The 15,976-nt window shown below is 38.1% G+C and overlaps 1 protein-coding gene across 6 annotated transcripts in view; it reads right to left on the reverse strand.

Annotated features, from left to right (window-relative positions):
* Positions 1-15,976, reverse strand: part of Prune2 (prune homolog 2 with BCH domain) — a 264,764-nt gene that overhangs the window by 23,389 nt on the left and 225,399 nt on the right. For 5 of the 6 annotated variants that reach the window (XM_047524259.1, XM_047524258.1, XM_047524256.1 and 2 more), the window contains exons 12-15: positions 7,949-8,122; positions 5,214-5,222; positions 2,021-2,123; positions 1,214-1,345 (exon numbers count right to left, since the gene is read on the reverse strand). In XM_047524259.1, coding sequence (XP_047380215.1) covers positions 1,214-1,345; positions 2,021-2,123; positions 5,214-5,222; positions 7,949-8,122 — 418 coding nt within the window. The remainder of the gene's footprint in view (positions 1-1,213; positions 1,346-2,020; positions 2,124-5,213; positions 5,223-7,948; positions 8,123-15,976) is intronic. The other variant, XM_047524255.1, reaches the window with a different exon arrangement.

Below are 15,976 nucleotides of genomic sequence, written 5' to 3' on the forward strand. Positions count from 1 at the left end.
AATTTTAGAGGGTTGTAGGAAAATTATTCTTATCTAATGGGAAGGTACAAAAGTTCCATGATTAATAAAAATTAATGTTTTTCACATAATTTGAAACATATATGATTCAATTTTCATTTTCCCATAGGGATAAACATAAACTAGAACAGTGGTATTATTGGAGTGCATACATTTATAATCACCATGGTATATTTTTGTTTAATGATGCTTTTCAATTTTGTCAGCATTATCTTTATTTTTTTTGAAAAAAATTCACTTTTTTTGGTATACCAGGGATTGAACCCAGATGTGCTTAACCACTGAGCCACATCCCCACCCCTTTTTATTTTTTATTTTGAGATAGAGTCTTACTAAGTTGCTTGGGGCCTCAAAAAGTTACTGAGGCTGACTTTGAACATGAGATTCTCCTGGCTTGGTCTCCTGAGCTGCTGGGATTACAGGTGTGTACCACTGTGCCCAGCTAAGAATGCACTCTTGATAACAATTTTGACTATTTAATCTTAATAAGTTTTGGTTTTTGATTTGGTACAAAGAAAATTTACTGTTTTAACAAATCATGGTCATATTTTTCAGCATTAGCAACATATTATTAATGTTGAGATCATAAGACGGTTTTGTTTTAAATATAACTGGGTATTCCCATTTTTTTTTATAAGGGGCCCCATTTAAGGGGATGCAGTCCATACTAGATATTATAAATTAGTATGCTTATTATACCAAGTTTCCTGTATGTGGCAATAAAGTGTTTTTTTTTTTTTTTTCCCCTAAATAAACCAGTACGGACAGAAGTATCTCCAGGACACAAAAGTATTGGATTTCTTGAATTGACAGTGAATGTTGAAATACGAGCACAATGATTATGCAGATCATCATTGTCCCAGTACCCAAAACAGCAGCCAGTTCCCATGCTACCACCCAAGAATCTCAGGTACTTTAACTGATTAACTCAAGTCACACCTCCATATGGCAATAAGACACGCACAGTTTAAGTCTTGGTCATTGGGTGTGACTACTCAACAAAATCTGGGAAGGTTTTACTTCCTTTCAACTTTGGGGTGTCAAGTGACACTAGTATTTCTATAATTTATTGCTTCAAACATGCATAGCTCAATGTTCTTAAAATGTGACTGCATATTTGGTAGACTAAAAGGAAATCTGATATGGGAGCTGTTGAAGGAGTCGACACAGTAGTTAAATAATGGAGCCCACGTACCGTCTGTCAATCATCTGGTAGCATTTCTTCATCCAGCCTAGCCCAGGCATCTTCCGTCTTGGGGTGGCACCATTCAGGTACACAATCATATAGTCTTCAGCTACCATCAACTCTAAAGTACTTATTACGTATCTGATTGCAGGAAGGAAGAGGAGTGTTTTCAGTTTCCACATGAAATATTTCATCTTATTTACACCATAATTATGTAACAAATTACAGAGTGAATGACATTTTAGTAGAATTGTGACTATTACCACATTACCTTGGGAACAATACAGTTACCTAAGATCATTTCTCTGAGAGTATTGTTTCTTTGTATGGTTATCTATTTTCTGTTTGTTTTCAAACAAAAAATATTTTTTTCAAACAAAAAAATTTCAGGTATCACAGAAAAATATGTAGGTTATAAACCTGACTTTCAAAAATGTTAACTATGTCATCAAACATTTAAAGCAACCCCTATTAAACAAGGTAGATATAAATGAAGTCAGGTTATCATTAGTGGACTAAGAACTTGTTATCAGGGAACAAAAATAACACTTTGCCCAAAGGAAATGTTACAAAACTTTAAATGCAGGCCAAACTCTGCTTGCTCACTTTGTCTTCCATGTATTCCACTGACAAAAGAATCCTTTAAAGTTTCTAGCCTCTTCAACAATATTCCTTGACAGAAATCTTACTAACTTTTAATCAAAGGCCTGGGATATTCTACATCACCGACTTCCCTTAATTGCAGTTGCCCTATCTGCCATTACATGCCCACAGACATTTATTTACTCAAAGCACTTTGTCATAAGTATCACTCACAGGAAAAGATTTTCCATGACATAGTGGTAATCCGCCCGACTGCTGTCTGGCAGAAAACAGGCGGCAAACACAATGATGGCATTTAGGCCGTCCCCATAGTATCCTGGGGGACAAACAAAAAGACATTTGTAACCAATTGAAAGCTCTTAACAAGATAATATTGATAAATCTGAAAACTTGGCAAGTGTGTGAGTGGAAATGATAGATATAACATGACTTGACTATAGTTCTATAAGCATATACACATATAATTATCTTTTGATGTTAACTTGTTAAATATATAATGTGAGCATATTTTGATGATTTTATGTGCTGCATGTAGTTGTGAATGGCACATATATCTATATCTATCTATGTATATATATTCAACTGATCAAAAAAAGTAACACTTTTTTTTTTCAGAGCTTGTACATGCCAGACAAGCAGTATACTACTGTGCCACAACTCCAGACCCAGGCAACTCTTTTTTAATTTCAATGTATACGATACAAATTTATGTTTAAAAGCTAATTTTTATAATATTTCTTCATTCTGATGGCTAAGAAAGAGGTTATGTTGATTCTCTTTAGCTCTATTTAATTTTAGTCCCCAGTTCACTCAGTTAGTCACTGAACTGCAATATAATCTCACACCCACACATTCCAGTAACCAAATACTAGTAAACAGACATGTAAAACACCTTTGTTTTGCTTTCGAGGCCTGGTCACTTGTGTGTAGTACCCCTGGGATGTCTGGACTCAGTAGGCAGCATAGGTATACAAGAAAAATTCTAACCAGACTTAGAGTAACTGAGGCCAGAATTCAGAGCCTTGTCTCTTAAAGAAAGGGGTATGCTCAAGAAGGGCCTGGCTAAATTCTCTTGGAATTTTATGAAAATATGTGATTTGGGAAAACTTGAGAATCACTTCCTAATAAGAGAGTGCGGGTGGGAGAGTGCTGTGTGTAGTTAAGGCTGAGAAAAGAGGAGATGGGCATCGAAGTAAGTGTGGCCATTGACACTCCAAGGGCCAAGGATTATATAGACTCATCTCAGGACATTATTCCTGTCTTTTGAGAGATCTGACATCATTTTGCACTGCTCCATCTTTTAAACAACTTTTTATTCCCTTAGAGCTTGTCTTTGAAATTCATGGCAGGTGTCTGTCAAATCAAATCCCCATAGGTAAGAGTATAGAACAAAATGTGTCTTCAACCCTGAAACTAGGAAGCAATGTCCTGAATTGTCATCTGGGTCACGGTGTTGAGCCTTGAACCCAGAGCCTTATGCATGCTAAGCAGACATTCTGCCACTGTGCCACAACTGCAGCCCCAGGAAACATTTTTTGACTTTTTATTTTTTAATAGTCTATCATTTTTTAATATCCCCATTTAAATACTTGCAGTTCATATCATCTAGTTCTGAACTTCAGAATCATTAAACAGAGATTCCCTCAAAGTTTTGAGAGGGACAGGACACATCTTCATGTTCGATCTGGTCCTCTCAAACTCAATGTTTCATTTTTTCAGAACTCTAAGTATTCCTCTGGTGTAAAATGCTGACTGGGTATAGATCTGGGTGGGTTAAACAACTCTTGGAAAGTAGTTTAATAAGATACTCTCTACAAAGAGAATATGACTCTACTGCCAGCCAGGTGGGGGAAGAATGAAACCAACCAAAAACATATCCAGCTGTAGGCTTGTGAGAATTACTAATTTGAGGTTGTTGTATACAGTATTTTATCTTGCGAGATGCTACCTAGTAGCCACCTGGGACCTCATGTTTGTGAAAGAGCATTACAGTAGCTTCCCTTCTGGTGTTTTACTTTAGTTCCATCTTTTCCAACATGTAGGTATTAATCAACTTCTTTTCAAAATGCAAATATGAAGGAAATGGCAGAAAGAGATGTATTTTAAATCAAGAAGAGCTTGTTCTACCAATGTCATTTCTGAGAATTCATAACTAAATGGAAATCCATGAAGGATATAGTGACTTAGCTAACAAAGATATGCAATTTATACTCAGCACAATGAAAAGATTAGAGTTCATTAAAAGAGACAACAGGCATAATGAATACAACAACAACAAAAAAATAAGCACATATCTTTATAAATGGGGCTGTCTGGCTCCAGGGTATCAGAATATTTTCAAGGTCATGACTGGTTTTGATTTCTTTTTCTGATTTCTCTAGAATTGTTTTTCTGTATTTTTTATTGGCCCAACCTTTTAATTTTTTATTGGTGCATTATAATTATACACAGTGGGATTTGTTATCACATATTCATACATGCACACAATATAGCAATTTTTTTGAAAGAAGAAAGACTGGGGTTTATAAATTGTACTTTAGAAGTCATCTTAAATGGCAATTTGGCTCCTTGTATGAATGCTACAACATGGTGCTCTCCAGAGTTCATTTAGTGGAAGGAATACTGAGGGATTGATGTACTGCTTCATGATCACTGTCTAAGAAAGGAATATATAAATATTATATAAATATTGCTTTATATATATATATCTTTATATAAATATTGCTGGACTTTGCAAATAGAAATGGCTCCTTGTACTTTAAGTCAGAATTAACTGTTAGAAGGGAAGAAGAGGCAAAAGGGGAAAGAAGAGAATAGGAGGAGAGAAGATGATTTAGGAAAGGAAGTAGAAGAAAAAATTTCCACATGAAAGTTTTCCTCCAAAATCAAGAGCCCATACCATCTTTATCAGGCTTCAGTGACACCTCGGGTAATAACTGCTGGTGAAGTGCAATAACTAAAATGAGTGGGACCATTTGCTTATTGCACCCCCACTCCCATGCCAGAGGCTTCCTGGGTAAATTTCTATCCTTAAATTCAGTTTTTCAGGTGAAGCTGCCTATTGGCAACAGCATAACTTATATGGAGTTTGATTTTTAAAGTGTTTACTTTGTTAGGCGCTTCCTAATAAATATGAGGTGGATTAGGGTGCATGTGGTGGGGGTGTGAACAATCCCACCGAGGAGCTTCCTGGGAGGTCTGAAGCAGGGTGGCAAGCCTTACCTGAGGTGACACAGACAGGCATGAAAGGGATGTAACACAAGTTTGCTGGCCAGCAAATGGAATGAAGAGAGAAGGAAAGACGTCACAGTCACAACCCAAACACACACACACACACACCAGCCAGCAACTCTTCTCTGCATTCTTTCCAGGATCATCTGTCCAGCAACACTGCAGAGAAGGTTACCTGAGTCTCCTATAATGAAATAAGAGAAGCGAGAAAAAAAAAAAAAAAAAAAAAAAGAACAAGAAAGGAAACTACTTGTTAAAATTCTTTCATGCAATTGTTCTCGGTTATTTAAATGTGTTCTCTGTTCTAAGTTGAAAAAAAGCTACTTCTGGCCTTGATGTGACCCCATGCCCTTGACTGAGTAAAACCAATTATAACACTTTTTGCTTTTTTTAATTTAAGCAGATGGCAGGGTTAGTGTTTCTGGGATCATAGGACGTGAACGTGGTATTGTTGATCACCTTAATTTGACTGGTGAAGCAACTGAAGCCCAGAGAAGGTAAATGACTGGTAAGAGGCAGAGGCTAGTAAGTGTCAAAGACAAGTCTTAAACTTACATGTCTGCCTGCATTGTGTACAGGGCCTATGACAATAGTTCATATCAAGGTCACCAAAGCTGAAGACGGAATTATTTGTTCAAATTCACAGGGAGCACTTGGCAGTGTCTGACTTTGGAGCCAACTTCTGCAACTCTTTTTCTTACTCCCCCTTTCAATTTATCACACAGAGTACTGTCCACACTTCCTAAGGACTGAATGGGAAAATGGCCTTGCACCAAAATGCAAAGCATCAGAACAAGGATCATGCTCACTGAGGAGTCTGCTTTTTAAAGCTCATCAGAAGCCAGGATGACAAACTCAAATAGATGGGTAACCAGGAAGCTTTGTCATCTAAGATCTGAGGGAGTGACGTAAGTTTCCAAGATGGAAAACAAGGCTTTGGCAAATTCAGAAGTAACATCCAAACACTCTTTACCTACAGGATACAAAAGCCGTTGAGCGTCTAAGAAGGTGGCCTCTTGCTGATGTACCGGATGAGAGCAGCCAGAGGCACATTCATGCAGGTCAGCAGCGCCTGGAGAAGGCTGAGGTGAAGCCAGGGAGAGGAAAGGCTCCCTTCCTTTCGAAATAAACCCGACAGTCACACAGACAAAACCAAGCTCGCCACACATGATGGAGGGGAGCAAATGCCAATGGCAAGAGATGGCAGGCACAGAAAGCTCAGCAAACCAGGTTAGCCCTGAGGTCTCAGGAGAGTTTCTAGAGGCTGTGACAGTCAGAGGCAGGAGCTCTTCCCAACCATCTGTATACTGCCGATAATCACTTTGTCCTGATTCAGGCTCCAGGCTGATGGGCTTAACCCATGCACCCAGTCACTTGACTTCATTGGGATTGACAAATAGGTGAGTCTGTCTGCTGAAGGATTGAGCGATGACTCAGCTGAGGACAGCAACATCACAGCCTGCTTCCTTTACAACACAAGGACCTTAAGAGCTGAGGGGGTAAATGTTGTAGGGATTATCACAGGGTGACTAATTTACTTTGGTAGACTTTCCAGAATTTTCTATCCTTCTTCAGAATAAGCATAGGCCACACTTATAACCAGTCTTTGTTTCATTTTTGTTCTCATTTCCCCAAAGCAAACAAACCCCAAATACTTTATGGGTGGCACAAAGGAGGAACGACTCTCTGGGAAGTTTTCGAGAGTATAAGTGTGGTTTTCACCTTAAGAACAAAAAGGTTTACTATATGATCACTTGCCTGTCACTTAGTAGGATCAGGCGAGTTTTCATTGTGAAGAGGTGTGGGACAGGATTTTCTCTAAGACAACTGGTCCTGGCCCCACAGCAGCTACCACAGGGGCAAACTGCCATTTCAAGAGAAGCAAAACATAGGTCATGGCTAAGGGCTCTGATTGGCATTCTCCATCACTGTCATGGCCAGGTTCCCTGAATGGTCCTGGGACTTATGGAAGGTGGCAGTGCATGCGACAGAAAGGGAAAGCTCTACTGGTGGAGGGATGTTTAACTAAAATAAGAAAACATCCTCATGCTCTTTAGAAAATGTTGCAGATTTAACGCAGTGCCAAAACTCTTATTTTTCTGTCCTCATTAAGGAAGAAAGAACACAGAAAGCAGCAATTGCCTTGTCAGCTTGCACTTTTTCTGGAACAGCTGGGTGGTTACAGTGGCACCTCAGGGCTGCAGGAAAGGAATGCATGCAGTAGAAAAATAAAAAAAGCTGTGGATGTTTTCTGAAATTGACAATGTTCACTGTGTAATCATGCTCCTCTGACTTTTTTTTTTTTTTTTGAGTCTCAAATTAATCAAGGCTCTTATGCTTCTGAAGGTCCCAAGAAAGCACTGGAAATACAAAATATGCCTTCCCCTTTCCTGGTCCCTCACTAAGCAGATGGAAGCTTTGACAGGGATTGGAAATTGTTAGACATAGATTTAATGTAGTTTATGGAAAAGCAAACTTTAAGTAGGGGGAACAAAGGGTACCAGGATGAATTCAAAAAGACTTCCAAAAGCTTCTGAAGAGAACTCAAAAGACATTTTTGCAGTTATGAATTCCACTAGGGTACATGGTATTACATACTATAAGCCATTCAGTTCAACACTGTTGATAGAAATTGCAAACAGACATTAATACAATGGACAACTATGGCTTTTGAGAAATTTACACAGATTATAATATGGCATGAAAAGCACTTTTTATACAGAAAAGTAATTTTTGCCCTAGTAGACTTTCAAGTTTTTAGTAGACAGAATATGAGGTAACACACTTAGCTCCCAGTCACCTGAACACAGAATGCAGAATAGGGTGTCTTGGGGAACCCTGGTTTTATTTTCTCATTAAAGAACATGGCCGCCCTGCCCCATCTCCCAGATTCACACACAGTGTGACTACCTCCATGAGAAATGACTCTCCTGTAGGGCTCGATGACCTTCATGTCAATCCGTTGCTCTTGTTCTCCAATCACCACTGTTCTCCACAGTCGATTGTCTTCCCGTTCCTCTTCAGCTGTATATTCTGGAATAGACTCTGACTCTTGGCCAGAATCTTTGTTGGCCATGGAATCTTCTGGAAATGAAGCACAAATCAGGGTTGAAGGAATGAGACCTCCAGAGTAGAAGCAGCAAAGCAATGGGATTGTAAGCTACCTGGTGGCAGAACTCACCTGGTACACCACCAGCTGTGTGCAGCCTTTATAGATTATCAACACCCTGGTCACATGAAATCCACTCAGGGAAGTCTATTTTATTGACTGGACAAACACATCCATTGCTAAGGTCACACAGAGGGCCTTAGTGAGGCCTTAGCAAGTCTAGAGCTGTCTTGAGCCAGTAGAGGCCCAGTAAGGGATAAGCTGGTACCAAATCATCCTTGATCAATCTGGATAAAGATGGGCCTTGATGATGAGGTGAAAAGCTATTTCTGAGACCCAGATAATCTTGGTTTCCTTAGGCCACATCTGATGGCTCAGAATGTGTGAGACACAATAGCTAGATGTTTTTTGTTTATTTGTTTGTTTGTTTTTTGCATTGCTGGGGATTGAACCCAGGGCCTTATGCTTGCAAGGCAAACACTCTACCAACTGAACTATATCACTATATCCCTAGCCCCTAGCTTGATGTTTTGATGATATTGCCAGCCAAGATCCCTGCTCTCAGGCTCTTAGAACAGGGTGGAACACCCTTCCCTATTGGAAACACATCTGGACATAAATTTGCTATTATTATTATTATTATTATTGCATTCTCTTTCCAAATATGCTGCATGAAGTTTTTATAGTAAAAAAGAAACAATTTTGTAGACCACAAATATACTAAGGCCCCAAATTCATAAGGCTCCTAAATTTAGGGGTTCATAAAACAAAAAAAAAATACTGGGCATTCTTTATGAAGGAATTTACTCTTTGCATCCAAAAAATGTTATCATCTTGTCTTTTAAAAGAATAGTCAGTGATAATATCCATTTTTACTAGCAGCACTAGTAGAGTTCAACAATGGTTATTCTTTATAACCTTAAGTAATTTGAAGGAAAAGAGTATAACTTCACAGTAATTCTGAAATACTGTCATTCTTATTTTCCTATTTGTGGAAAAAGATCTTTGAATCTGCACTGCACTTTCCTTATATTCCTCCTACAGTATTTTGATAATAACAGCAATACTCTAGTATCTAACATCTTGTGCTAGGCACAGTAGTTTTAAAATATATATTAAACCAATGAAAATACTGACTCCAGAATAGTTTGTCTCAGATCACAGAGTTAGCAAGCAAATATATTTAAAACCATTACCTTTTTCAAAGCTTCTAAGTTATCACATCGTGCCTTGAGTGTGTGGTTTCATTCTTATTTATTTTATGAAGAGGCTGAGACTGTCTTGGGCTGAGGAACTGTGTCTAAATCACCTTGCGTACTCACCTCTACCAACACACACTACGGCACAGCTTGGAAACCTACTTACTCAGCATACTCAATAAAAACTGAGAAGGTGAGTGGGTAAATAAAGGAAAGTTTGGGCCAGATCCTAGAAATATGGGTTATCTGTAAGGGAGTCACAACAAAGACATTACATTCCAGAACATTCTGTAGTTACACATTCAAAAGTTCCTAATGACCTGTGACTTGGAATAGGAACATGAAGTAGGATTGGGAAGCAATCCCAGCCATTTTTGCCAACACCAACAACCACCACTACCCACAGAGCCTTGGCTCACATCAGATTCCACTGTTCCCACAGTGCCTGAGAGCATATTAAGGACAGAAAGCAGTCACCTTTGGCTTCCAAATGGGCACTATGTCATTAGTGCAAATTTACCCATCTGCAATCCCATTCTGCTTTCTTTCTATTCAGGTTAAGAAACTTAGATGCCTATCCCAGTGTCCTTACTGGGACCCTGTTGTTGTTTGGATAGGAGGTATCCTTCCAAAGCTCCTGTGTTAACGCAGGAATGTTTGGAGGTGAAGTGATTGGAGTGTGAGAACTCTGACATAATCATTCCATCAAGTTTGAATGGACTGACTAGGTGGTAATGTAGGCAAGCGGGGCATGGTTGGAGGAGGTGGGTCACTGGGGGCATAACCTGGAAGGGATCTTCTCCTTTGCCCCTTCCCCACTCTGTCTCACTGCTTCCCGGCTGCCATGAATGTGGCAGTGCCCCTCCACCAAGGCCTTCTGCCATGATGTTCTTCATCATCTTAGGCCCCAGAGCAATGCAGTCAGCCATCTATGGACTGAGACCTTTAAAACCATGAGCCCCAAATAAACTTCCCCTTCTCTAAGTTGTTCTTGTCAGGTGTTTTGGTTACAGCAATGCAAAATTGACTAACACTTACCCTATATTCCACCTGCCTCAGCTCCCTGGGAACCCTGGAATTCTGATGTGGGTTTCTCTTCTGTTATTCCTGTACACACAGACACTTGTCTGTGATGAACCTGCCATCCACCAACCCCTCTGCTCTAGTTTGTGCCTGGTGATCTGTGTGGGGTGAGAATGGGTGTTGTTTTGTTTGTTTTCTGTATTCTTTTATTAAAGTTGCCTCACTAAAATAATTTTCTGAATACCACATTCTGGTTATAACAGTAAAACATAATCCAAACAAATATAGTCAACAGATCTTTCACAAGATCAAGGCAGTACAATGGAGTAGAGATAGTCTTCAGCAAATGCTGCTGAAACAACTGGACATCCTTTTGCCCCACCCCCCTCAAAAAAAATGAAAAAAAAAATGAATCTAGACCCAGATCTTATACCTTTCACAAAAATTAACTTACAGTGGATTATTAGACCTAAATGTAAAAATATAAAACTCCAGAAGATAACATAAGAGAAAATCTAATTGATCTTGGGTACAGAGATGACTTTTTAGATATTACATCAAAGTAGTGAGCCATGAAATAAATAACTGACTAGTTAACTTCATTAAAATGAAAAATCTGTGCTCTGTGAAAGACAATAAGAGGACAAGTCACAGACAAGGAAAAAATATTTGCAGAACATACATCTAAAAAAAGGACAGTTATCCAAAGTATATAAGAATGATTAAAACTCAAGAATAAGGAAATGAGCAAAAGAACTGAACAGATAGCACATCAAAGAAAATCTACAGATAGTAAGAAGGTATATAAAAAGATGTTCTATATAATATGCCACTAGGGAATTATAAATTAAAACAACAAGATACCATTACTATTAAAGTAGCCCAAAATCAAAACACTGACAATATCAACTACTGGTGAGGACATGGAGTAACAGGAACACTTCACTCATTCATTGCTGACAGGAATGTAAAATGGTACAGCCACTTGGAAGACAATTTGACAGTTTCTTACGAAACATTCTTTCCATACAGTCCAAAACCATACTCCTTATCAATTATCCAAACGACTGGAAAATGTATATTCCTGCAAAAACCCAGGCATAGATGTTTATAGCAGCTTTATTCATAATTTCCAAAACTTGGAAGCAACCAAGATCTCCTTCAGGAGGAAAATGGAAAAATAAACTGTGGTACACTCAAACAATGGACTATTTCTAAGTGCTAAAAAGAGATGAGCTTTCAAGACATGAAAAGATATGGAAGAATCTTAAATGCATAAGTGTAGGAAGCCAATCTGAAAGGCTACTTACTGTATGATTTCCAGGAATAAGATACTCTTAGAAAGGACAAAGCTAGGGAGACACTAGCAGGATCAGTGGAGGGTTAGAGGGGAGCAGGGGATGAATAGATAGAGCGCAGAGGACTTTTAGGGTAGTGAACTATTCAGTGTGATACTATAATGGTGGATATACATTATATGTTTGTCTAAGCCCATAGGATATACACCAAGGGTGAGCCCTAAGGTAAGCTGTGGCCTTTGGGTCATAATGATGTGTTAATGTAAGCTCATTGATTATAACAAATGTACCACTGTGATGTAGGACGCAGCTGGTGAGGGGACTGTGGTATGGGGGGAATGAGGGCATAGGGGAGCTCTCTGTACTCGCCACTCAATTTTACTGTGAATCTAAAATTACTCTAAAAAATAAAGTTTAATTGAAAGAAGAAAAAGGAAATCACATAAGAGTACAAGCAATACAGAGACTGTTCATGAAATAGGAAAATTGCCAATACGGCTCTTACCCATTACTGTTTGATGGGTACTATTTTTCCTCTGTCCACACACTTTTTTGCCAATAAGTATGATTATCCCATATGTTCTGCACATTCTATACATACTGTTCTTTAATTTAATCCTACTCAGTAATACAATGTGGGCATCTTTGCATCTCAGGGAATATAAAGCCTGCTCATTTTTTAAAGTAGCCTTCAAGTAGCTTCATTTTGCTGATGCCTTTTTTAGTGTATCAATCCCATGATGATGAAAATTTACTTATATTCCATTTTTTAATAAAGAATTGTTCCAGTATGTATCTGTGCACAGGTATCTTACCTCATTGGTACACATATTGTTATAGGGCAAGGTTTTGGAACTGGAAGACTGGATCAGTGGGATAAGCACTTAATGTTTTTTGTGAACATGTTTGTCCTGGAATACATCACACCAAAATATATGCAAGTACCTGCTGCCTCCCCCTGTCCTAATCCTGGAGGCCATCGAAGTTCTTTGCCCTTGACATTTAAAGTGGAAATAATCTCACTGTGTTTTCATTTGAATTTCCTTAATTACTAAAGAAGGTGAGTTTTAAATCTTTATTGACTATTTATATTTCTCTTCCTGACAGGGAGGTACCTGCAACATCCTTTGTCTACAGCGATCCTTATATATCTGGTGTAGTTCTTTCTACAGAACTTTGTCGGCATAGCAGGGCATGACGGCATAAGCCTGTAATCTCAGCAACTAGGGAGGCTGAGGCAGGAGAATTGCAAATTGGAAATGAGCCTCAGCAGCCCAAAGAGACCCTGTCACAATTTTTTTTAAAAAGGCCTGAGGACATAGTTCAGTGGTACAGTGCCCCTGGGTTCAATCCCCACTACCAAAACAAAATAAAACAGAAAGAACTCTGTCAGGTATTGCAATTATTATTCTGCCTTGTGCTTACCTTTTCAGTTTATTTATATACTTTTTGTTTGTTTGTTTGTCTTGGTACCAGGAATTGAACCCAGGGGTGCTTATCCACTAGGCCACATCCCAGCCCTTTTTATTTTTTATTTTGAGACAGGGTCTCACTAAGTACTTAGGGCTCATTAAGTTGCTGAGGCTGGCCTTGAACTTGCAATCCTTCTGCCTCAGCCTCTAGAACCACTGAGATTATAGGTACATGTCACAGTTCCCTGCTATACTATAAACTTTTATAGAAATTTTAAATTTTTATATAGTTGACTTGTTAAATTTTTCTTATTTTTTTATCATATCATACTAAAAAGACAACCTCTATCTTAAAGTATACACACACACACACACACACGTATTTTCTTATAATTTCTTAGTGTCTTTTAAAAAACAGCATTATTATTTGTTTTGGTAAAAAGCCTGGGGTTGGATTTTTTATGAGGTGTTATTCCTGATGTTTGCGAATGAGGGAGCTGGCAGATTGCTGGGACTCCTTCTCCTGCCCTTTCACTCAACTGATTTAAATGGGGAGGAAAGGAATGATTTAAGAACTAGGGGTACATTGAGTTCTTTTAAGGTATTCACTTCTAGAAGTCAACAGTACAAGCTAGGAAGAAGTAAAAAATAGCTTTATTGACTTTTGTGAGTTAGCAATTCTCCCCTGGTCTTAATAATTCTTCTGCTATAACTATAAATCATCATCCTCCCTCCAGCATTCAATTTCTGACTCTTTGCAAAAAAGTTCAGGTCTCATTTAACTCTTTATCTCCAGACCCTGAGAATTCAATTTTTAGTCTCACACCCTCTTCATTAAGAAATGCTTGCTTTCTTTTCTCAGTGATCAGCTTTCTCCCTGGTTATTGCAGAAGATAATTAAACCCTCAAACACAGTGGGGAGAGGTAAACTTGAACTTTTCCTTTTGAATTTTGAGATGATCTAGCATAAGCTCTTGAATGTCCTGTGCTATACAGACCACAGCAGTACTGGGGATTGAAACCAAGGGTGTTTTATCACTGAACTACACTCTCAGTCTTTTTTTTAATCTTCTTAAAAATTTTGAGACAGGGTTTTGCTAAGTTGCCAAAGCTGGCCTTGAACTTGTGATCTTCCTGCCTCAGCCTCCCAAGTTGCTGGGAGTATGGGCACATGCCACTGTACTGGCAGGAAATCCATTTTTGTGCTTCCTATGAACCAACTAGAGCTGAGTTCATCTGTGGCTTTGTTGTGGGGACATGCACCTGTGCAGCAGGGTAGCTAGATATTGATGGCCTTGCATGAATAAAATGAATACTCTTAGAAGCCACTGTTTGCAGTCTTCCTTGTTACAGGAAAAACATCTGTGTACAAGTTAAGAAGTCTTTAAAATTCTTTGGATGACAAGCAGCAAGGCAGTAAGTTAATTTGAGTATAAAATCTTAGCATGTAAAAACACAAAGAAAAATCTTCCTTTCAGAAAACACCATTACAGCATAAGGCTGCTTGTGGGTAAGACACAGTAAACTTAAAACTTGATTAGTTTATATGCAGTTAAAACAAGAAATTGTTTTTATAAGCTGGTTGCCTATAGGCTGTGAAAATATCAAAGACTAAATAGGAATGTTAAATGAAGGGATTCCCTGATTATCTGGAAATAATATTGGGGTGCTTATCAACCCAGAAAACTGTCATTAGGAGTTAGTGTTAAAAAAGGCAGCTTAGATAAGGTCACTAAGCATCACTCGGGAAACTAGAAAGGAAAAGTTAAAAGGACATGAGTGTTTCCTATAATGTTCTTATCAGGAATACACAGGCAAAAATTCTTTATCATTTTTCCACTTCCCTTATGAAATGCCTTTGCTGAGATCTATGTTATGGTAAAATTACTTTGTGGTTGGTTTGGAAAACAGAAATAGGTCATATTTTTTTCTGACCTTTGGATATTTTTAAGTTTCTAGGATTAATATAATAAAGTATCTAATCACACAAAGATAGCCCTTAATATGAAAGACAGACCTCCTAAGTCCTTCACTATTTATATATTTCTGACCTCTCAGGCACATTGTAATTATCAAAGGAAATCAAATCTTAATTATATTGGTAGCTTAAATTATATTTCTCAACTGTTTGGACACAACTATTAAAATGGCTTGAAAGTGAAGAATAACTTAACATCTTTTGATGTTAAGTGAGATTTAAAATTTTTTCCATACACAAAATCACAGAGGGCCATTGACTACTAAGTAAAAGAGGCAAATGGAATGAAAGACTTTGAGGTTGTAAAGTAAGAGCTTTCAGATTGTGAAAATGGTTGGATAAAAGGAGGTATAGAGTGAAGGGGGGTATCATATTTGGTTTGGGATAGGTAAGCCTAATTTAGTAAAAGAATCTCTCCTTTCTGTCAGTATGTTCATAGGGAGGTAGCTTGGGCCAGAAGTCATGGACAACTCTGGGCTTGAGTGTTGCTCTGTCATAAACTAGGTATATCACTGTGTGACCTCAGGCAAACTATTTAACCTCTCTGTGCCTCAGTATTCTCATCCCCAAGTAGTAGAAAACATACCTATTTTATATAGTTGGCATGAAGATTAAAATAGGTAATACTCTGAAGCACTTTGAATGGATAGTACACATAGTGAGCACTATAAAAGCATTCATTACATTAGATGAATTATGCTTTTGAACAACTATACTTGAAAAACTCCAATCTTATTTAGAAGGAATAAGTCACTAGTTCAAAATGCTTGCATGAGAAATTTCAAAACATGCAGGTTTAAGCACTTATTTCATGCTCAGAAATCAAAATGCATTTATATTTCATCCTTCTTATGCAGTTGGTTTTCCATGTCTACATGTTTATAAAACAAAGTTCTTTAGGTGTACTCTTCAATATTTC

Source organism: Sciurus carolinensis, chromosome 14, assembly GCF_902686445.1.
Source record: "Sciurus carolinensis chromosome 14, mSciCar1.2, whole genome shotgun sequence".
Taxonomy (NCBI): Eukaryota; Metazoa; Chordata; class Mammalia; order Rodentia; family Sciuridae; genus Sciurus; species Sciurus carolinensis.